Genomic DNA, 22,532 nt, shown 5'->3' on the forward strand with positions numbered 1-22,532 from the left:
GACTCTATGGGAGGGAAGGATGAGCCATTAAGGGAGGGGGAAACAGCCCCTCCCTCCATCCTGGGCAGATGGAAAACGTCGGGAGGAGTCTCAAAATAACCCCATCTTGATTCTCTTTGGTGCAAGAGGGGACACAAGAAACTCCCGGGAGTTTTGAAGATTGAGGGAAGCCCTTCAGGAAATGGCAGAAATGCCAGAAATTCTCTCTTTCTTAAGTTATTTCTCTTGTAACAGTTTTGCTCTTGATTGACACAGAGTTAATCACAGAAACTTGAATGCCTGGCCAAGTTTCTCTCTTCACCATGGAAACTTATTATGGTTTTGGGCCGGTGGTTCACTTTCAGCTCCACAGGAGAGATTAGAGGACCAAACGCACCACTGCTGCCTTTGGTTCCCAGGGGCAGAAAGACCGGCTGCTGATCAGATGGATCTTCTCTTTTGGCCCTGCCGGTGCACCCCTCCCCCCACCAAGCAACACTCCTCCTGTGACCCCCTTTCTGGTCAAGAATGTCCCAGGTTCCCTGAAGGGTCTTCAGCCGAGCCAGGGAACAAACGTGGCCCAAAGTGAGGAAGCTACAGTGGGTGCAAAATGCAGCGGCCGGCATGGTTTTGTGCAGACCCCGGTGTGCACATATATCACCTCGTCTGCGGGAGTTGCATTGGCTGCCGATTTGCTTCTGGGTGCAGTTCAAGGTGCTGGTTGTCACCTTTAAAGCCCTTCATGCAGTGATGAAATCCAATTTTTTTTACTACTGATTCTGTGGGCATGGCTTAGTGGGTGTGGCAGTGGAAGGATACTGCAAAATCTCCATTCCCTCCCCACTCCAGGGGAAGGATTCTTCAAAATCCCCATTCCCTCCCCACTCTGGGGCCAGCCAAAGGTGGTATTTGCCAGTTCTACGAACGACTCAAAATTTCCGCTACCGGTTCTCCAGAACCTGTCAGAACCTGCTGGATTTCACCCCTGCCTTCATGGCTTGGGACCAGGAGATCTGAGGGACCGTCTCTTGCTGTCTCTATCATCTATCCAATCTATCATCTATCCGACCCATCAGAGCAGGGAGGCAGGGAGTTGCTGCGGGTCCCATCCCCAAGGGAGACACACCTGGTGGGACCCAGAAGAAGAGCCTTCTCCATGGTGGCTCCCTCTCTCTGGAACATCATCCCCCCAGATATCAGGATGGCCCCCACTCTAGCACTCTTCCAGAAGACGCTGAAGACCTGGTTCTGCCAGTGGGCCTGGGGAACCCAGGGTGGGATGGAGCAACCAAGCTACTGGCGGGTCCAACTGCACCCCTGGGCCAGGCCTTTTGCCCAGCATTGCCCGTTTTGTGCTGATCTTCAGGGGGCCACCATAACCCAGCCGCCATTTTGTCTTTTCTGCAGAACTGGAGACATGTCCTGGCTGACGGGGAAAGGCTCCTAAGAACTGGGAATCCTGCTTGGTTTGGCTCCCTTTTGGGGACCTCTGCAAAGCCGCCTCCCTCCAGGCTTGGCGAGCCCAACCTTCCCCTGTGACTCTTCTCCTGTGACTCTTCCCCTCGTCTCAAGGATCTCTCTGGAGCTCATCGGAGGTGGACTTGCCCTTCAGCTGCTGTGAGATGGTTGGAGCTGAAGGAAGGAACCATGGAGCCGCCAGACTGGAAAGCTGTCCACGGAGCGGGCAGGAGAAGGAAGAGATATACAAACGTGGGGGGCACCTTTTGCAGGCTGGCACAAGCTGCTGAGGCTGCTTGGGGAGGGGGCGCATCTTCCTCAGAGTGCCGCCTGGTGCCACCCTTCCCTTCTCCGAGGGCAAGCCCTTGCCCGCTTCCCCCACAGTGCCATGTGCCAAAATGTCTTCTTGCGTCATGTGGATGGAGGCAGAAGACTGGAAGGTCCTTTGGACAGCTGGGAAACCAAAATGTGGCCTGAGCAGCTTCCGTTTCTTGCTCCTCTGTGGCTGAACCACCCTTTATGTACTGGGATGACTGGAATCTGCACGTCCTTCCCTGGTTCCATCTCCCCACCCCCACTTTTTTTTTTTTTTTTGGGGGGGCAATGCACTTTATAGATTCCGGACCAAGTTTCTCCTGCAGGAATGCCGAAGCAGTGCAGAATTCCGCTCTCGGATCAGGGTGGTTTTTTACTGGATAACTAGGGAAGGATTGTCTTGGCTATTAATTAAAAGTACATTGGCCTTTTAATTAAATCAAGCTTAACTTTTGTTCTTTCCAGCTTAATTTTTGTTCTGTTCCTGCCCCTTTTGCCGGAATGCAGCCTCTTTGTCTGGAAAGGCCAAAACCAACCCCAGGCAGAAAATGTTCTCCTCTCCCCCTCCCCCCCACCCCCCCAGTGTGACTGATTCATAAATCTACACGGGGGGGGGGGAACTGAGTCATCATGATCCTGCTCACACTAATGAAATCGTCATGATGTAATTGAGGCTCTGGCTGTGATGCACAGAGCTTGGATTGCACCCTTGGGGCCAAGATCTTTATTTTTTTATGCTATGTTTAATCCTCAACTTACAACCATTCATTTAGTGACTGTTCGAATGGCCCTGAAAAAAGTAACTTACAACAAGTCCTCGCACTTAAGGACCATCGCAGCATTCCTATAGTCATTGGATTCAAAACCGCATGCTTAGTAACTGGCATGGATTCTCGAGGGTTGCATGTGGTCGCCACTTGTGACTTTCCCAGCCAGCTTCCAATACCCAAAGTCAATGGGGAAAACCAGTTACACTTAATGACCGCATGATTCACTTAACTGCAGTGATTCACTTAATGACTGTGGGGAAAAAAAGGTCATAAAAGTGGGTGCGACTCAGGGTAGCAACAGAAATTCTGGTCCCAACAGTGGTCGTAATTTGAGGACTGCCTGTACACCCTTTGGACCCCCCTCCCCCCATGGCTCCCCATCCCAGGTGCTCGAGTAAGAGGATGGTTGGGCTGGCCTAACCTGGTCTCTTCCTGCATCATGTGGGCATTCCCCATCTCTCCATTTTTAAAAAAATGTTCTTAATAAACTGAGTATATGCCCTGCATCTATGTTATGTCAGTCTCCAGTGCTGCTCTTTTGGTGGAAGAAACGTGGCAGCCACCCGTGGTCTAAAGCGGGCAGGAAATTGAGAAGGGAAAGAGGAGCCACCTGCAGGCCAGCAACACTCACCTGGGCCTTAGGCAGGTGCCTGCCTGCTCTGTGGAGAAAAACTTTTAACACCCAGGAAGAGGAGGGAGGGAGGCGTCTTCCACTCCTGTTGGACTACAGCTTCCATCATGTCTTGCATTTATGGCTGAAAATGTGTTAGGTTGGGAAATGGGAAGTGTAGTCCAAGTGTTCCAGACTGAACTTCCTCCTTGCTTCCGGCTGCATCCCAGCTGGTGGATACTCTAGCAATAGCAATAGCCCTTAGACTTATATACTGCTTCACAGTGCTTTACTGCCCTCTCTAAGTGGTTTACAGAGTCAGCTTATTGCCCCCAACAATCTGGGTCCTCATTTGAACTACCTTGGAAGGATAGGAGGAGGATCGAACTCCTGACTGTGGGCAGAGTTAGCCTGCAATACTGCATTCTAACCACAGGGAGGGAGGGAGGAAGGAAGGAAGGAAGGGAGGGAGGAAAGAAGGAAGGAAGGAAGGAAGGAAGGAAGGAAGGAAGGAAGGAAGGAAGGAAGGAAGGAATAAATAGCCCTTAGACTTTACAGCCTTCTCTGAGCAGTTTACAGAGTCAGCCTATTGCCCTCATCGATTTGGGTCCTCATTTTACCAACCTCGGAAGGATGGAAGGCTGAGTCAACCTTGAGCCTGGTGAGATTCGAACTGCCAAACTGCAGGCAACCAGCAATCAGCAGAAATAGCCTGCAGTACTGCACTCTAACCACTGCGCCACCACGGCTCTAAGAAACACTTGGCTGAAGGAGGAGTGGATCTCGTCGAAGGTGATGGAGACACTGTGGCACAAGCAAGAGGTGCCCACTCCAATGGCTGCAGCCTCTGTCCCCCTCCCGTCCCTCCCCCACAAGAGTGGTGCTGCTGAACTCTGGAGGAGGAGCAGCTGCAGAAAGACCCCTTGGCAGTGGGGGTCTTGTTCTTTTAAAAATGTGTTTGCCTCTATTAATTTTACTAAACAGAGAAAAGAAAACATTAGGAAAAAAAGGGGAGGGACCCACAGAAATGAGGGCTTCTCGCACATGTACACAGCATGTAAAGTTTTATACACATTTTTCATGGTGACGGTACATCAGTGGTCTGCCACCTGCGCATGAAACAGAGGGAGAACCCTTGCATTTTGGAAACTTGGTACAAACGTGGCCACCATCCTGATGGTGGAGTTTTCTGTGTCTCATGCATAAATTGCCAGTGACGTCTTCAAACTGGTGAATAACTGGGAGCCATCCATGTGGCTTTCCGACCAGAAAGTCTCCAACCCTAATCTTCACCTGAACTCTACTGATGGCTAAAAGGTTTCTCTTTCACCATTGGAAAGCACGATGTATTTTCAAGAGTGCTGTCCGAAAACAGAAGAGGAATGGCAGAAGCCAGGCTGCTCCCAGGACGGAGACTGATTGATTGATTGATTGATTGATTGATTTTTAATTTGAATTTATATCGCGCCCTTCTCCGAAGACTCAGGGCGGCTTACACTATGTCAAGCAATAGTCTTCATCCATTTGTATATTATATACAAAGTCAACTTATTGCCCCCAACAATCTGGGTCCTCATTTTACCTACCTTATAAAGGATGGAAGGCTGAGTCAACCTTGGGCCTGGTGGAACTTGAACTTGCAGTAATTGCAAGCAGCTGTGTTAATAATAGACTGCTTAGTCTGTTGAGCCACCAGAGGCCCTTTGTCACACAGTATATATAAGCATAAGCATGAAATAACTATACAATATATAAGCATATATGTAAGTATGAGTATGTAATAACTATATTAATTGGATATAACGAAAGGAAACATTAGGACAGGAACGGTAGGCACGCTGGTGCTCTTATGCATGCCCCTTACAGACCTCTTAGGAATGGGGTGAGGTCAATAGTAAACAGTTTTTGGTTGAAGCTTTGGGGATTTTGGGAAGAGACCACAGAGTCAGGTAGTTTATTCCAAGCATTAACAACTCTGTTACTGAAGTCATATTTTCTGCAATCAAGATTGGAGCGGTTAACATTAACCTTAAATCTATTGTGTGCTCGTATATTGTTGCAATTGAAGCTGAAATAGTCTTTGACAGGAAGGACATTGTAATAGATGATTCTATGAGTTAAACTCAGGTCATGTCGAAGGCGGCGTAGTTCTAAATTTTCTAAACCCAGGATTTCAAGTCTGGTGGCATAAGGTATTTTGTTGTATTCAGAGGAGTGGAGAACTCTTCTTGTAAAATATTTCTGGACACGTTCAATTGTATTGATGTCAGAAATGTGGTATGGGTTCCAGACAGTCGAGCTGTATTCAAGAATTGGTCTAGCAAATGTTTTATATGCTCTGGTTAGTAGTGTAGTGTTTTTGGAGAAGAAGCTACGCAAGATTAGGTTTACATTAGATTAGGATAGATTAGGATAGCAGGCATCGAAATGCAGCAGTTCATGCAGCCGCATTAAATGGCTTCACTGCCAAGGCAGGTGAGAGGGAAGGACAGCGCATGTGATGCTGGGAAGCCCTTTTGCACATCGCAGCCCTGCATGCACTAAGCACTTAGGACATCAGCCTAAGACTGAAAATCAGGCTTGTCAGATGCTACATCTTTTCTATCCTGTTCTATGGAGTGGAGAGTTGGTCTCTTGACAGAAAACCCCTTGAAGAGACTAGAAGCATTTGAAATGTGGATTTACAGGCAGCTGTTATGTATTAGCTGGGTTGACAAAATCAGAAATGAGGAGGTGATAAGCTGCCTGGGAAAAGCCCAGGGAAATCATCAAAATCATAAAAAAAGCAAAAGTTAGAATATTTTGGACATGTGATGCGACACCCAGAAAAATACGGCATCCTTCATTTAATCCTCCAGGGAAAGATCGAAGGCAAAAGAGGTCCAGGCAGAAGAAGAACATCATGGCTTCACAATCTAAGGGGCCGATTTGGACAAAACTCAGCAGCACTTTTTTGTGAGGCTGTTGATAAAAATAGGATCGCCAACGTCCGATGACGGATATGGCACAAGAAGAATTGCTGCAAGCACAGGCTGGGGAATTCTGGGCGTTGAGTCTTAAAAGTTGCCAAGTTTGGAAGCATAGACTGATGATTGCTAGGACCACTTTTCAGTGCTCTAAATCAGGGGTCTCCAACCTTGGTCCCTTTAAGCCTTTAAGCTTTGCTGGCTGAGTGACTCTGGGAGTTGAAGTCCACAAGTCTTAAAGGGACCAAGGTTGGAGACCCCTGATCTAGAGTGCTGGCTGAGGAACTCTGGGAGTTGAAGTCCACAAGTCTTAAAGGGACCAAGGTTGGGAGTTGAAGTCCACAAGTCTGGGAGTTGAAGTCCACAAGTCTTAAAGGGACCAAGATTGGAGACCCCTGCTCTAAATGAAGGGTTGCAAATGGAGCATAGAGATGGGGGCTTTGTAATCTGGCAACTCGTCCTTCCTATGTTCTATTTTGAGTAGCACCAGATTAGCCCTGAGCCCTGGCTTGAAGGACAGTTGGGACAGCCTGGCCTGGTAATGCGATTAAGCAAAACTACCATCACATCTCATGTGATCCAGCTGGGGGTGGGGGTGGGGGAGAGGAGAGGAGAGGATGATCCTGGGTCATGTGGGCTGCAACTTCCCTCTGGCTCTCTGGAAGGCTTGGTGACTTTTGGTCTCTCTCTCTCTCTCTCCAGCAGCCGCCAGACCTAGGACAGCAGCATGGCTGAGGTCTACCAGCTAGGTACCTGGGATGGAGGGTGGGAGTGGGCTGCCATACAGCACAGGAGGTTCTCACACCAGGGGTGAAATGCTCCCGGTTCGGATTGGATTGGATCACCTGATCCAGTAGCAATGGCGGGTGGCTGTTCGGAGAACCGGTAGCAAAAATCCCTGCCCCCCTGCATGCCCAGCTGAGCCGCGTGATCATCAGAGGGGTTTTTTTTTTACTTTTAAAACCATTTTTTCTTTGGCCAAAAAAATGCTTTTAAAAGTAAAAAAAAAAAGCCTCTGATGATTGCATGGCTCAGCTGGGATCATCAGAACCCTTTAAACCCTCTTCAGCCGAAGAAGTGGTAAAAAAAGGCTTTTAAAAGGTTCTGGTGATCAGACAACTCAGCTGGGATTGTCAGAACCCTTTAAAAGCTTTTTTTTTCCTCTGGCGATCCCAGCTGAGTTGCCTGATCATCAGAGGCTTTTGAAAGCATTTTTTTCAGCCGAAGAGGTTGTAGAAAAAATGCTTTTAAAAGTTTTTTTTTAAAAAAGTTGGCCACGCCCACCCAGTCACATTTCCCTCCCCACCAAGCCACACCCACAGAACCGGTAGTTATCAAATTTTACGTTTCACCCCTGTCTCACACTCCCCCCCCCACATTGCAAGGAGGGCTGAAGCCCTCCTGGGTTCCAGTGTGCCATCCCTGCCCAAAGCTGAAGGCAGCAACGTCAAAAAGGCTGGGTGGTTGGGTGATGGTTCAAGGGTGGGGAACCTTGGTTTTTTATGGCGTGTGGACTTCAACTCCCAGAATTCCTGAGCCAGCAAGGTTCCCCAACCCTGCTGTAGGGACATCCAAACCATGAGTGGCCTTAAAGGGGGGTCCCTCCTGTCCGAGATGGTGGGCAGGCTGGCAAAGGAGTCGAGCGACGGAAGGAAAGTCAGCTACCAGCTTCTGCCTCAATGCCAGCTCAGCCCAGGAGGGGAGAAACCTAGGAAGAAGCATTTCTAATCACGTGAAGAGCCCTTGGCCTCCAAGGGGCTGGGAAATTCACACTTACGACCGTTGCAACATCGCCGCAGTCTCATGATCAAATTTTGGGTGCTTGGCAACTGACATGCATTTGTGACCGTTGCTGGGTCACGCGATCCCCTTCTGCAACCTTCTGGCGGGCAAAATCCCTCTGGAACGAACTCCCCCCAGGACTCCGTCAACTTCCGGACCTCCGAACCTTCCGTCGCGAGCTTAAGACATATTTATTCATCTGTGCAGGACTGGACTAGATTTTAAATTCATAGGGGTTTTAACTGGTTTTAATATTTATATTATTTTTTAAGAATCTGGCTTTAGAATAAGTTTTTTAATGGTTATTTTAATTTGTACATAAATGTTTTATTTGCCTGTGAACCGCCCTGAGTCCTTCGGGAGATAGGGCGGTATACAAATACGAATAAATAAATAAATAATAAATAAATAAATAAAATCAACGGGGAAGCCAGATCCGCTTAACAACAGAGGCAAGAAAGGCCGTAAAATGTGGCAACACCCACTCAACAGCTGCCTCGCTCAGCGATAGAAATTTGGGGCTCAATTGGGGTTGTTTATTCCAGGCTGCCTCAAAAGGCCCCTTCCTGAAATGTACGCAGAGTTGGCCCAGCTGAGGGAGGTTTCCTACTTGCCTGGCCTGGCCGTGGGGAGACAGAGGACAGGACGACCACATCTGGAGCACGGCCAGACACACAACGGTGAGTGGGGCGAAAAAGTCAAGGTGGTGACCACAACTGGGTCCTTCGTTTTTAGAGGCATCATCTTGCATGCCCTGAAAAGCCCAGCAACGGCACGGGGCCAAATAGAACAGGGTCAAGGGCTACCGTGGCCTCCTGCTCAAAGGTGGGTTTCACATAATTTTACCACCGGTTCGCCCCGTACCAAAAATGTGAGTGTGCATGTACACAGGCTCGCTTCGCTCTCACGCCTTCCACACATCCATGCACAGGGCTTGCACGCATGCGCACAGCTTAGAAAATGTGGCTAAATAGGAGGCTAAATAGGACCCACTCGCAGGTCACTGCTACTGGTTCGTCCAAACTGGTTTGAACCGGCTGAATCCCACCACTGTTCCTGCTATTTTTGAACTCTTTAGTTGCTAGTTGGCCTCCCTTGCAAGGCTGCTGGGGAGACTTAATTCCAGCAGAATTATTGAAGTGGATTATGGGTATCGATATTGGCTAACCTGCTTAGCATAGACTCCCACAGCACTGGAAGGGGCCTTGGGGGTCTTCTAGTCCAACCCCCTCCCCAATATCATCCTGCACTAATGTTTTTCCAATCCTTTCTTGAAAACCACCAGTGACGGAGCCCCCATTAAGACTAAGCCTTATAACTGTTAAGAAAACAATATACCAGCCAGTTATGTTTTATTCTCTTTTTCTTCCTCAATGCCCAGAATTACTCAGATGCTCTCTTTATTTCAGGGCCCATCAGGCAGCAGCACAGCTCTCCTTCTTCCGTGCGGTTTAGGCATTGGCTGAATTTACCTCTTACCTTTTTCAGGAGCTCAGATGATGTTCAAAAGGTTCCTTCCTCCCATTCGCCCCCCCCCCAAAAAAAACACTTGGGCAATCTAAGACAGGGGTCTCCAACCTTGGTCCCTTTAAGACTTGTGGACTTCAACTCCAAGAGTTGAAGCTAAGGCGAAGCGCCCATCGACGTGAGTGACGTTGAGTTGGCCACGCCCACACATGACCACCGAGCTACACCTAACCAGTTGGTCATTAGGGCAGAGAACCGGTTGTTAAAATTATCTGAATCTCACTAGTGACCAAAATCATTTCCTGAACCCAAATCTCCAACCTTCCAAAACCCCTGAACTCAAAACCTCCTTAATAACTTGCTTAGGAATTTGGCAAGTTGGCTCATGAGTTACTTTAAATTGACACTTGTGTTTTTAAATAGGAACTAGGAAGTACCCATAACTAACCACAAAACCTGACTAGTGCCAACCTCCATTTTATTATCTGGGCATAGGCTGACAGTAATAAGGGTTAACCAGAGAGGCAGTTTCTGTAAGCAGGGCTATAAAGATGAGGCTAGAAACAACACCAGAATGTTTCCTTTCTGCCTTCCTTACAGGATTAGCCCTGTAAAAATGAAAAAACAAAAACAAAATAGGATTTCTTCCAAAAACCGGTTCTCCCGAATAGGTGTGAACTGGCTGAATCCCACCACTGATTTTGGTCCTTCAAAATCCCATTATGTCATGCGACTCTTATAAAACTGGTGGCATTTGCATCAGCCGAGCTGAATCATCTTGGCATCTTTTTAAAAACTTCGACATTCTGGAAAAATACATTGCTAATTTCTATTCCCAATCAGCCTGAGAGAGCAGCAGAATGCAATTTTCTGGCAGTTATATTTCAAATTAGGATCCACAGAAAAAGATGTATAATTGCAATTTACCATTCAGTGAAAATTTTGCACCATGTGATGACTTGGGAGTGCCCTTATTTGCCAGTCAAAAGGTGGCACATCTGCTGGTCCCCAAGGCCTCAATGGTGGGTCTGGATCAAAGGGTGTGAAGAGAAGCCCTTTTGGCTTGGAACTGATTGCACGTGTGGGTCCTAAGAGGGAAACCCACTTGGGACACCTGTTTTGTGTACTGTAAAGGTAAAGGTTCCCCTTGCACATACGTGCTAGTCGTTGCCGACTCTAGGGGGCGGTGCTCATCTCCATTTCAGAGCCGAAGAGCCAGCGCTGTCCGAAGACGTCTCCGTGGTCATGTGGCCGGCATGACTCAACGCCAAAGGCGCATGGAACGCTGTTCCCTTCCCACCAAAGGTGGTCCCTATTTTTCTACTTGCATTTTTACGTGCTTTTGAAACTGCTAGGTTGACAGAAGCTGGGACAGGTAACAGGAGCTCACTCCGTTACACGGCAGCACTAGGGATTCAAACTGCCGAGCTGTCGATCTTTTGATTGACAAGCTCAACGTCCCACCAAATGCTCAAAAACATATTCAACCCCACCTATGCCAAGGTGGCGCAGTTAGGGTGCAATACTGCAGGCTACTTCTGCTGCCTGCCAGCTGCCTGCAATTTGGTCTCATCAGGTTCAAGGTTGACTTAGCCTTCCCACCTTCCGAGGTGGGTAAAATGAGGACCCAGACTCTTGGGGGCAGTAGGCTGACTCTGTAAAACTGCTTAGAGAGGGCTATTAAAGCACTACGAAGCGGTATATAAGTCTAAGGGCTATTGCTATGCATTTTATAGAATTTGAGATGATATTGCGGCCCAAAATGACAGAACATCAGGAAAAACTAGCCAAGCGTAAAAGCAGCTTGACGGTGGCTCAGACCCCAAAAAGGGGCTATTTCCTTGGTGTCCCAAGGGTGCTTTTTCAGGAGGCAACTGGACTTTCTTGTTTTTTCTTTTGAAGACATTTCGCTTCTCATCCAAAAAGCTTCTTCAGCTGTGACAGGATATAGTGGGGAATGGAATGGAAGGATTTATAAAGAAAATTCAAAAATTCTGTCTTCAAAAGTACTGTTCTGTCTCCTTCCCCACTTCGGAGCAACGAGCTGGCCTTCAGCCAGTGGATTCACGGCTCTTATCAGTCCTGGCAGAGAAATCGCAGCTGCCCGCCAAAGTTCAAACAAATGACTCACAGAGTAAGACTTTCAGCTCTCTTTGAAACGGTTCAGCTAATTTTTGCTTCCCGTGGAGTGAGAGCAGTCCCAAAGCTCCTTATATATCCTGTGGGGTGGGACTCCTGCCCCACCCTTCCCTTTGATGACGCCGCCTCTCTAATCTTCTGAAGCGCGGGTCGATCCAAGCTTGATTATTATTATTATCAGCTGGGTCTGAAGGCGTAGCCTGGGGAAGGGAGGAATCAGGGGATGACGGCTTCATTACATCCTCTGACTGGTCTGGTTCTGGCTCCTGGAGCTGAGCCAAAGGAATCGGTGCTCCCGAGGTAAGGCTTACCAGCCCTTCCCCCTCACTCTCAGAGTCATTTTGGGCATGGGACCAGGTTTGGGGGCTGGAGTCACAACAAGCACAAACCAGAAAGTCCAGTTGCCTCCTGAAAGTCCAGTTGCCCCTTTGGGGCAACCGTGACCTGGATGAAGGAGAATCTCTACAGACTTCCTGGGGTGTGTTCAGCAGAGGCTTCCCTGGGGGGGCTTTAATTCGGATCCTTGTCCTGAACCAGGGCTTAGAACTCAAGGCTTCTTCCGTTCTAGGATTCTAGGATTTAAAGGTCCATTACAAAACCAAAGACAACAAGGAAACAGGTTTTTTTCACTGTGCTTTCTTCTGTTCCTGAAGGCCACACGGTGCTCTCCAGCCTGCCCCTTCAGATGCTACTCTATTTCAACGTCTTCTTTCTCCCCTTTTGGGGTCTGTCGGAGGCTATTATGCTGGAGCTGAAGGTAAGGGGCCCCCGGGACAGCTGCTGAGGGTAACTGTCTTCCCCTGCTTGGGAAGGTTGGACTAGATGACCTACAAGGTCCCGTCCAACTCTGTTACTCTGTTAAAAGGTGGAAGGGAGGTTTTCCAGTCCATGGCATGACTGGAGCCTGCAAACAGGGCTTATAGTTGGAGGAATCCTGCAGCTGGAGCAGGACAAGGGAGGGAGGCTCCTCAAATACTTCTGCATGACTCCCTTTAATTGCAACCTGTGGTCTTTAACATGCAGAATTTTAGAGACCTTGGAGGTCCTAGTCCAGGGGTGTCATACTCGCGGGGAAGGATACTGCAAAATCTCCATTCCCACCCCAATCCAGGGGAAGGTTACTGCAAAATCTCCAATCCCTCCCCAATCCAGGGGAAGAATACTGTAAAATCTCCAATCCCTCCCCAATCCAGGGGAAGGTTACTGCAAAATCCCCATTTCCTCCTGATCAGCTGGGACTTGGGAGGCAGAGAATAGATGGGGGAGGGGCCAGTCAGAATTTTTACTACCGGTTCTCTGAATTACTCAAAATTTCTGCTACCGGTTCTCCAGAACTGGTCAGAACCTGCTGAAATCCTGCTCTGGTTTAGCCTCTAGTCCCTTAATCGTCACCAATCTGAATCATGAATCATGAGCCCACCATGCCATCATACTGAAAGCTTTAGGACCCTCAAAAGTCTTGTGTTCTCCCTACACTTTTATCTGGATTGAGGGAAAAGTGTCTCATATGAGCAGGCAAAAGTCAGCAGGAGGCTTCTCTTCAAACCTCCCCTGTAGCCTGGAAGAGAGAGTTAACTGAGAGCTCAGATTAGATGCAGCGGAAACTACATCTGCCTACAACACAACTCTGGGTAGCTCCATACGCTATTTTATTTTCTTCTGAATGTAAAGGTAAATTATTTTAAGAGGTGGCCAGTCCAGAAAGTTTGGCTGCGTCCGATATAATAAGGGAAGCTTTCATCATTACGGTACCAGAAAGGAGGGAAGCATCACCTGGCTGAATCAAGTCTGTTGTGAGAATGCAGCCAATGAATCTATCCTGGTTTGCTGTTGAATTGCGGCAGGGGTGGGCTTCAAAAATTTTACCAAGGGGTTCTCTGCCCAGTTGCTGGGTGGGCGTGGCTATGGTGGGTGTGGCCTAGTTGGCCTCCTGCACTATGGTGGAGGGATGCTTTTCCCCTCCCCGGGCTCCGGAGGCCCTTTGGAGGCTGGAAACCTTTTCTGAACTTCTGATAGGCCCATCCCCAAGCTTCCGCGTGCACCCTACACTTACCGGCATCCAAAACGGGCTGTGTGAGGACTCCTGGGAGTGGTAGGGTGGGGTGGGCGGGGCCAGCCAGGAGTGGGATTTGGGGGTTCTCCAAACTGTACAGAATCTTAGCTAGAGGTTCTCCCGAACCCCTGCAAACCCCCAGCAGCCCACCTCTGAATTGCAGCCAGATGACCCTGGAGCTCTAAAGAGGCGGCTTTCTCAGCCTCTTTTCGAGGTGCAGGCATTGGAGCTGGGGTGCACCGTGTGTGTGGACTACTCTCCTTTTCTGGCAGGGAGGACTTCCTTCCCAGTAACATCTCAAGCCGGGCTTTCCACGCTTCCTTTATGCTGAACAAGGCTCTGGAGGGGGACAGGAGTAGCTTGGCAGGAGGGGCCCATTGGCAGATACCCCACCCCCCCTCTCTTTTTATCTCCCCACAGTTTAGCTTGCTACCCCTTTATTACCAATGTTTGCTGGTTGCTGCATACCTGACAATTGTCGGAGTGGAATCCGCCCGCCTCTTCCTTGGATACGTTGGGAATTTGCAAGAAAAGGTAAGGAATGACAAGACAGTGAGATGCTGCTCTTAGATTTCTTTTTAAACACGAGACTCTCATGGCTGGCACGACTCATGCATTTTGTCATGAGATGCCATGGATCCTGTGGTGGTGGAGGGGGAGGGGAGGAAGGCAAAAGTTCAGAGGGCGCCTAAAACCACGCCATTTTCTATGGCACGTAAAAAAGAGCAAGGCCGCCATCTTGGCCTTTTTGACTCCCTTCCTATGACGATTGCTGATGGACGTCATTCCTTTAGATCTACAGAATGAGATCTGGGCTTCTACAGTGATCATTTGCTTAAATTACTTTCCAAAACTTGAAATATGGGGGGTGGGGGTGGGATGGAGGAGAGATTTATCAAGATATGGGGTCCCTTTCTACCCTGTTTCCCTTAAAATAAGACATCCCCTGATAATAAGCTCAATCAGGCTTTTGAGTGTATGGCAATAAGGCCAAGCGCTTATTTCAGGGTTCCAAAAAATATAAGACAGGGTCTTATTTTCGGGGAAACACGGTAGAATGTATTATCCAAAAGAAATATCTTGCCACGGAGAGCCGAAAGAAACTTCTCTAAAGGTGCATCTGGATAGCAATAGCCCTTAGACTTCTATACCGCTTCAGTGTTTACAGAGTCAGCCTCTTGCCCCCAACAATCTGGGTCCTCATTTTACTGACCTCAGAAGGATGGAAGGTTCAGTCAACTTGAGCCGGTCAGGATTGAACTGCTGGCAGTTGGCAGAATGAGCTTGTGATGCTTCATTCTAACTACGGCACCACCAGAATGCTCTCTGGACCTGCTCAAGGAAGGGCATCTGCAGAGCATGGCCAAAAATGCTGAAGAGGACAACTGCAGTGATGTGATTGAAGCTGTTTTTTGTGTGCATCACTCATGTGACATACACGCACACAAAATCCAAATGGAACTCTGACTGCATTCATGGAGCCCATCTTGATATTTTTTATTGCACTTTTTCTCTTTACATATCTCTGTTACTTATTTAGCAGATCTGTGACACTATTCATACAACTAGAAGATAGAGAAGATAGAGATTTCCCCAAATACATGGGCAGACCATAACCTCCTTGAAATAACATGGAGAGGCCAAAGGAAAAAGAGGAGAAGATGGACATTAAGCCCCCAGATTTTAAAGGAGAAGGAATATACTGAAAGGATCACAAAAGAATTGACACTATTTTTTAAAGAAAATAAAAAACAACATACCCCTCAGAAGGCAAGTGTAACATTAAATGGGGACATCACAAAAGCATTCCAAATGACAAAGAGAGTATGTCAGGGATGTCCATTGTCACCTCTACTCTTTATCCTGACATTAGAAATATTATTAATCAGAATTAGAGCGAACCAAGAAATAAAAGGAAGGAGAATCAAAAAGGAAGAGTATAAAGTACAGGCCTTCGCCAATGACTTGGTATTTTTTATCGAGGAACTATTGGAAACTGCCCCTATCTTACTACAAGAAATAGAAAAATATGGAGAAGTATCGGGCCTCAAAATTAACAAAGAAAAGACCAAAATGTTAATTAAAAATTTAACAATGAATCAGAAAAGAGAATTAGAGAGGGAAATGTGATTAAAAATCGCTAAGAAGATTAAATATTTAGGAATCTGGTTAATGGCGAGGTGCTCTTCAATAAAAGATGACAATTATATAGGATTATTTCAACAAATAAAGAAGGATCTGAAAAGGTGGGATGAATAGCAACTATTAAAATGAATATTTTACCTAAATTACTTTATCTATTCCAAACAATCCCTATAAAATTGAGTAAGAAGCTTTTCACAGATCTAAACAAAACAATTATAAAATTTGTCTGGTCAGGTAGGAAGGCACGGATAAAATTAGTTTCACTTCAGGATAGTAGAAGTAGAGGTGGCTTTGGACTCCCTGCGTGGGAACTCTATTATAAGGCAGCGATATTAGTATGGATTAGAGATTGGATAAATTTAAAAAGTAGAAGAATCTTAACATTGGAAGGGCAGGACTTACAAAAGGGGTGGCACGTTTTTCTGTGGGACGGGGAAATAAGGCACATTCGTATTTTTACAGACATAAAATAAGGGATGCGCTGTTACATACGTGGGAAGACATAAAGAAAAAACACTGTATGAAGATCCCTCATGGAGGCAATGATCCACCCCAATACATTAGATTAGGTAAAATGCTCAGATATAATGAAATTTTAGATAATCAAGGAAACTCAAAAACAACCAGGAGTTAAAGGAACAGGGAATATTTATGGATTGGTGGCCATACCTACAATTACAATCTCGATATAAAAAGGACGCAGAAAAATATGGATTCTATATTGAACCACAACAATTAAACTGTTAGTAGGTCCAGAGGGAAAACTAATAACCAAAATATATAACTATTCACTAAAATTTGATAGGGCGGAGGAGGTGGTGAAAGAACCCACGATTGCCTGGGTCAAAAATTTAGGATACAACATAAGAATTAGAAGACTGGGAAAAAATCAGGAATAAAAACTATACAATAACTAAATCCGTGGCCTATAAGGAAAACCAATATAAGATGTTTTATCTTTGGCATTTAGCGCCAGTCAGGCTGGCCAAGATGTATCCAAATTTAAATCCAAAATGTTGGAAATGTGTAAACAGGGACAAGGTACCTTCTTTCACTCACTGTGGTCCTGCCCCGAAGCGAAAAGATATTGGATGAAGATACAGGAATGGCCAACCAAGTGTCAGATAGAACTTAAACCGTAATTGTTTCTCCTGGGGATATTTAGGGCGAAATATAATAGAAAGATAGAATATTTGATGTTACATATATTAACGGCGGCAAGGATTGCCTTTGCACAGTATTGGAAGAAAGATAGTATACCGCTAGAGGGAATAGTAATTCAAAAAATATTTGATTGCGCAGAAATGGTCAAACTGACATTAAAAGGAAAGGATAATTCAGAATATTATGCAGTATGGGAGAAATGGTATGAATGGATAGATAATAGAAATAAGGAATGGACATGTATATAAAGGAATAGAACATTTAGAAACAGAACGTATACAATGTATTGAATATTGATTCCATCTTGATTTTTTTAACCATCTACCCAATTCCAGAGCAGATAAAATCGGAATTGGAAAGGATGTCTAGCAGCATCCTTTGTGGGGAGGCAGCAAACAGTGTGGAGGCCTTGGTGGCTAAGGGGAGAAGAGAAAGGACCTCCCTCAACCGAACGGCTTCCCTTCTTTTGCAGGCTTTTTGTGAAAGATTAGGAGGGGGTGTAGATATTTCTATCAGGGTTTTCACTCATTTATAAATGTCGGAAGTGATGCAACATTCCACATTTGCCAGTGGATGTTTCCAGGGCAACCCCCCAAACCCCAATTTGCTGTTTTGAGTATCAATTTTGATCTCAGAAGACCAGTCCTTGGAGAGAGCAGGCGCCCCTTGATTATGATATTCTGTCTCGCTCTCTCTAGGAGAGCTTCCCAGCCTTGAATGCAAGGCGCTGCTCTATTTATTCTGTTGTGGATATACTGTATTTAGACATTATTGCTAAATATCTTCCACTGAAATCAAAGAGTCTGGGGTCTCTGTAGCTGCAGCCCTGAAAGAGAAGTTGTTGCAGGCCTCTCCTATGGGGTGGTTTCAACTGTCCGGGCAAGACTGCCCTCTGACCTTTTCAGACACCCCCCCCCCCGTGGATACACCTGAGCAGGTGTCAAATATCCGGTGAGCTTTCAAAAACACATTCAATTAATCTTAAATATTGAGGCAGAGAAGAACATTAAGAGGAGCAGATTTGGTTTCAAGGGTGCCCAGAAGCTTCTGAAATTTGGCTGAAATTCGGGATGAATTTAGGGGACAGGTGTCAGAGTTCCAAGTAATACACCTATGGCAAACAAAACTCCGAGGCAGGAAGATTCCTCAAAGAATACTTTTATTTGGATATATCATATTGGCACAGTTCTGGGGAAAACTGACTCTGAAGGTTCCTGCGGGTTTCACCTAATTAAAAGTTTTCCCCCTCCCCCTACCAATCACATGGACCAATCAAGGGGCTGCCTGGTTGCCTGGTGACATCACTCCACCTCTCTCTGACCAGGTGCGAGAATGTCCTTGGTTCCCAAGAGAAAATATTTTGTTTTGGCTACAAAATCCCAAGTATCTCTATTCCCCCCTCCCTATCCCTCACCTCCAGTGTGGCAACACTGAAGCTCCAAGATGGCTTCGGTCAGGTCAGCTTCAGGGTTGACACCTGGTTAGTCTCTTGCATGGAATCATTCCCCTCACTGGCTCCCACAGGTTCCACAGCTGGCTGGATTCCTCCTCCTGTCTTTCGTCATTGAGATGCCCGTCTTGCTGTTCATCCTGACGGACCATCAGGTGATCCGGATGCCTCTGGAAATGGCGGTGCACGGCGTCCTCCTCTGCTTCCTCACCTCGGAAATTGTGGCCGCTTCCTTTGCCCTCAAAGACATGGCCAAGCACCTGGCCAGGCAGTTCTACCTGATGCAGTTTGAAGGGCGTCCGGGCAGAGTAAGGCACCAGGAGTTCTGTGAGGGGAACCAACAGCTCTGAACATGCCCCAGTTTAAGTGCAGGGGCACTAACCGTCCACTTCCTTCAAGAAAGAGGAGTCTCTGCCAGAATTAAAAGCGACTTTGGACCAGGGATGGGGTGGACTCTGGGAACGTCGGTTCCTCTCAGTTTCTTTTCTGGTAAAGTCTGTTCGTTTTGGTTTTACTAGTTTTTCATTTCTGCAAATCCAACATTCTGCAAGTCTAACAAAATGAAATTCAATGTAGAGAAAAATAAAGTCTTACATTTAGGCAAGAAAAACCAAAAATGCCCATATAGACTGAGTGAAACCAGGCTTAATAGCAATAACTGTGAGATCTTGGGAGTCTTAGTGGACAATCAGTTAAACATGAGCCAACAGTGTGCAGCAGCAGCCAAAACAGCCAATGCAATCCTAAACTCCATTAACAGAGGGATTCAATCAAGATCAAGTGAAGCACTAATATCACTCTATAAAGCCTTGGTAAAGACCACACCTAGAATACTGCATCCATTCTATTGGTCAGTGTAATTTGTATAATAACACACTGGAGAAGTCTCTCTGTCCTAAGATATGCCCTTGCCTGCAGCCAATGGAACTATTATCTTCCACTGCTGTGAAAAGAATCACAATGACCTAGAAATGCAGATGACTTGCAATGTCCCTCTTTCCTTGGCCCAAAATATAGCCAAGGGTTCCATGTTGGGTTGGGCAGTGCAAGATCCCAATTTTTTATGTTCCTGATCATTGCAAATTTCTGTTTTGTAATCCGAAAGGCCAAAGCAAGCACTGATTCAGGGATTCTCCAGTCCTGAAAACCACCACCAGGAGCAGCAGCAGACAACAAACACATCCTGCTCAACTGCCAGCTGGTGCTTAAAACATTTGCTAGGCCAATTTTTGAATACAGCTCGCCTGTCTGGAACCCATTCCACATTTCTGACATCGAACGTGTCCAGAAATATTTTACAAGAAGAGTTCTCCATTCCTCTGAAAACAACAAAATATCTTATCCCACCAGACTTGAAACCCTAGGTTTAGAAAACTTAGAACTCCGCTGCCTTCAACAAGACCCAAGTTTAACTCATAGAATCATCTATTGTAACGTCCTTCCTGTTAAAGACTACTTCAGCTTCAATTGCAATAACACAACAGCAACCAATAGATTCAAACTTAATGTTAACCGCTTCAAACTTGATTGCAGAAAATATGACTTCTGTAACAGAATCATCAGTGCTTGGAATATTTTACCTGACTCTGTGGTCTCTTCTCATAATCCCAAAAGCTTTAACCAAAAACTCTCTACTATTGACCTCACCCCATTCCTAAGAGAACCATAAGGGGCGTGCATAAGAGCATAAAAGTGCTACCGTTCCTGTCCTATTGTTTTTTTTAATTCTTATACATATATGCTTATACTTCCTCATATTTCCTCATATATACGTTTATATACTATACAATCATTTTGTGTGATGCTTGTGTATATTGTTGTAACAAAAATAAACAAATAATAATGATAAAAAAGGCAAAGATGCCTCAGGCACTTTCCCTGGGCTGTGGACAAATGCCTGTCCAACCAGCGATGGCCCTTGGAATGCTGGGAGTTGAAGTCCAGGATACTGGCAGGCCATATATTGGACCAGGTTGGTCTGAGACAATAAAAACTGCCACCATTCTCTTCTTCCAGTGCAAGAAGGAAAAGCTGCAAGGACTATTAGCCTGCTAAAATTGGGGCAGCTGAGGCAAGCAGCTACACTTGCAGGGGTCTCCAACCTTGGTCCCTTTAAGACTTGTGGACTTCAACTCCCAGAGTTCCTCAGCCAACACTCTAGATCAGGGGTCTCCAGCCTTGGTCCCTTTAAGACTTGTGGACTTCAACTCCCAGAGTTCCTCAGCCAGCACTCTAGATCAGGGGTCTCCAGCCTTGGTCCCTTTAAGACTTGTGGACTTCAACTCCCAGAGTCCCTCAGCCAGCACTCTAGATGAGGGGTCTCCAGCCTTGGTCCCTTTAAGACTTGCGGACTTCAACTCCCAGAGTCCCTCAGCCAGCACTCTAGATGAGGGGTCTCCAGCCTTGGTCCCTTTAAGACTTGCGGACTTCAACTCCCAGAGTCCCTCAGCCAGCACTCTAGATGAGGGGTCTCCAGCCTTGGTCCCTTTAAGACTTGCGGACTTCAACTCCCAGAGGACTTGGGAGTTGAAGTCCACAAGTCTTAAAGGGACCAAGGTTGGAGACCCCTGTTCTAGTCCAAGTCCCTGCTCAAGCAGGAGACTCGGCCTAGACCAAGGGTCTGCAAACTTGGCTCTTTTAAGACTTGTGGACTTCAACTCCCAGAGTTCCTCAGCCAGCACTCTAGATCAGGGGTCTCCAGCCTTGGTCCCTTTAAGACTTGTGGACTTCAACTCCCAGAGTTCCTCAGCCAGCACTCTAACATAACATATAACATAACATAACATAACATAACATAACATAACATAACATAACATAACATAACATTAGAGTTGGAAGGGACCTTGGAGGCCTTCTAGTCCAACCCCCTGCCCAGGCAGGAAACCCTACACCATCTCAGTCAGATGGTTATCCAACATTTTCTTAAAAATTTCCAGTGTTGGAGCATTCACAACTTCTGAAGGCAAGTCGTTCCACTTATTAATTGTTCTAACTGTCAGGAAATTTCTCCTTAGTTCTAAGTTGCTTCTTTCCTTGATCAGTTTCCACCCATTGCTTCTTGTTCTACCCTCAGGTGCTCTGGAGAACAGCCCAACTCCCACTTCTCTGTGGCAGCCCCTGAGATATTGGAACACTGCTATCATGTCTCCCCTAGTCCTTCTTTTTGTTAAACTAGACATACCCAGTTCCTGCAACCGTTCTTCATATGTTTTATCCTCCAGTCCCCTAATCATCTTTGTTGCTCTTCTCTGCACTCTTTCTAGAGTCTCAACATCTTTTTTACATCGTGGCGACCAAAACTGGATGCAATATTCCAAGTGTGGCCTTACCAAGGCATTATAAAGTGGTACTAGCACTTCACGTGATCTTGATTCTATCCCTCTGTTTATGCAGCCCAGAACTGTGTTGGCTTTTTTAACAGCTGCTGCACACTGCTGGCTCATATCTAGATGGTTATCCACTAGGACTCCAAGATCCCTCTCACAGGTACTACTATTGAGCAAGGTACCACATATACGGTACTGGTGCATTTTGTTTTTTTGGCCTAAATGTAGAACCTTACTTTTTTCACTGTTGAATTTCATTTTGTTAGATAGCGCCCAATGTTCAAGTCTGTCAAGATCTTTCTGTAACTTGAGCCTATCTTCTGGAGTGTTGGCTATTCCTGCCAGCTTGGTGTCATCTGCAAATTTGATGAGTTCCCCATCTATCCCCTCGTCCAAGTCATTGATGAAGATGTTGAAGAGTACTGGGCCTAAAACAGAGCCTTGGGGTACTCCACTGCATACTTCCCTCCATGTGGATGTAGTTCCGTTGAGGACTACACGTTGAGTGCGGTTGGTCAGCCAGTTACGAATCCATCTGGTGGTGGTGCTGTCTAACCCACATTTTCTACTTTATCTAGTAGTAGGTTATGGTCTACTTTATCAAATGCTTTACTGAAGTCCAAGTAAATTATATCAACAGCATTCCTCTGGTCTACTAATTTTATCATTTTGTCAAAGAATGCGATAAGATTAGTCTGGCATGATCTGTTTTGACAAACCCATGTTGGCTTTTGGTTATTACTTTGTTTGCTTCTAGGTGTTCGGTGATTCGTTGCTTGATTATCTTTTCCAGAATCTTCCCCGGTATTGAGGTCAGACTGATAGGTCTGTAGTTTCCTGGATCTGTTTTTTCCTTTTTGAAGATGGGAACTACATCAGCTCTTTTCCAGTCCTCTGGCAGCTCCCTG

General features: G+C 46.3%; 2 protein-coding genes across 2 annotated transcripts in view; both read left to right on the forward strand.

The window, feature by feature from the left end:
* The window catches only part of AIFM3 (apoptosis inducing factor mitochondria associated 3), a 57,249-nt gene extending 55,049 nt beyond the window's left edge, over positions 1-2,200 (forward strand). Inside the window, exon 20 of the mRNA XM_058158430.1 lies at positions 1,387-2,200. Within this exon, the coding sequence (XP_058014413.1) occupies positions 1,387-1,426 (40 nt within the window). The 3' untranslated portion in view covers positions 1,427-2,200. The remainder of the gene's footprint in view (positions 1-1,386) is intronic.
* Positions 2,201-6,738: 4,538 nt separating this feature from the next.
* LOC131185498 (transmembrane protein 17A-like) lies at positions 6,739-21,690 on the forward strand. Its single transcript, XM_058157990.1, has 5 exons — positions 6,739-6,847; positions 8,426-8,560; positions 12,140-12,243; positions 13,960-14,073; positions 18,373-21,690. Exons 1-5 carry the CDS (start codon positions 6,826-6,828, stop codon positions 18,646-18,648), a joined length of 651 nt encoding a protein of 216 aa, XP_058013973.1. The 5' UTR covers positions 6,739-6,825; the 3' UTR covers positions 18,649-21,690.
* The last annotated feature ends 842 nt before the right edge of the window (positions 21,691-22,532 follow it).

This window comes from Ahaetulla prasina, chromosome 15 (assembly GCF_028640845.1).
Source record: "Ahaetulla prasina isolate Xishuangbanna chromosome 15, ASM2864084v1, whole genome shotgun sequence".
In the NCBI taxonomy this organism is placed as follows: Eukaryota; Metazoa; Chordata; class Lepidosauria; order Squamata; family Colubridae; genus Ahaetulla; species Ahaetulla prasina.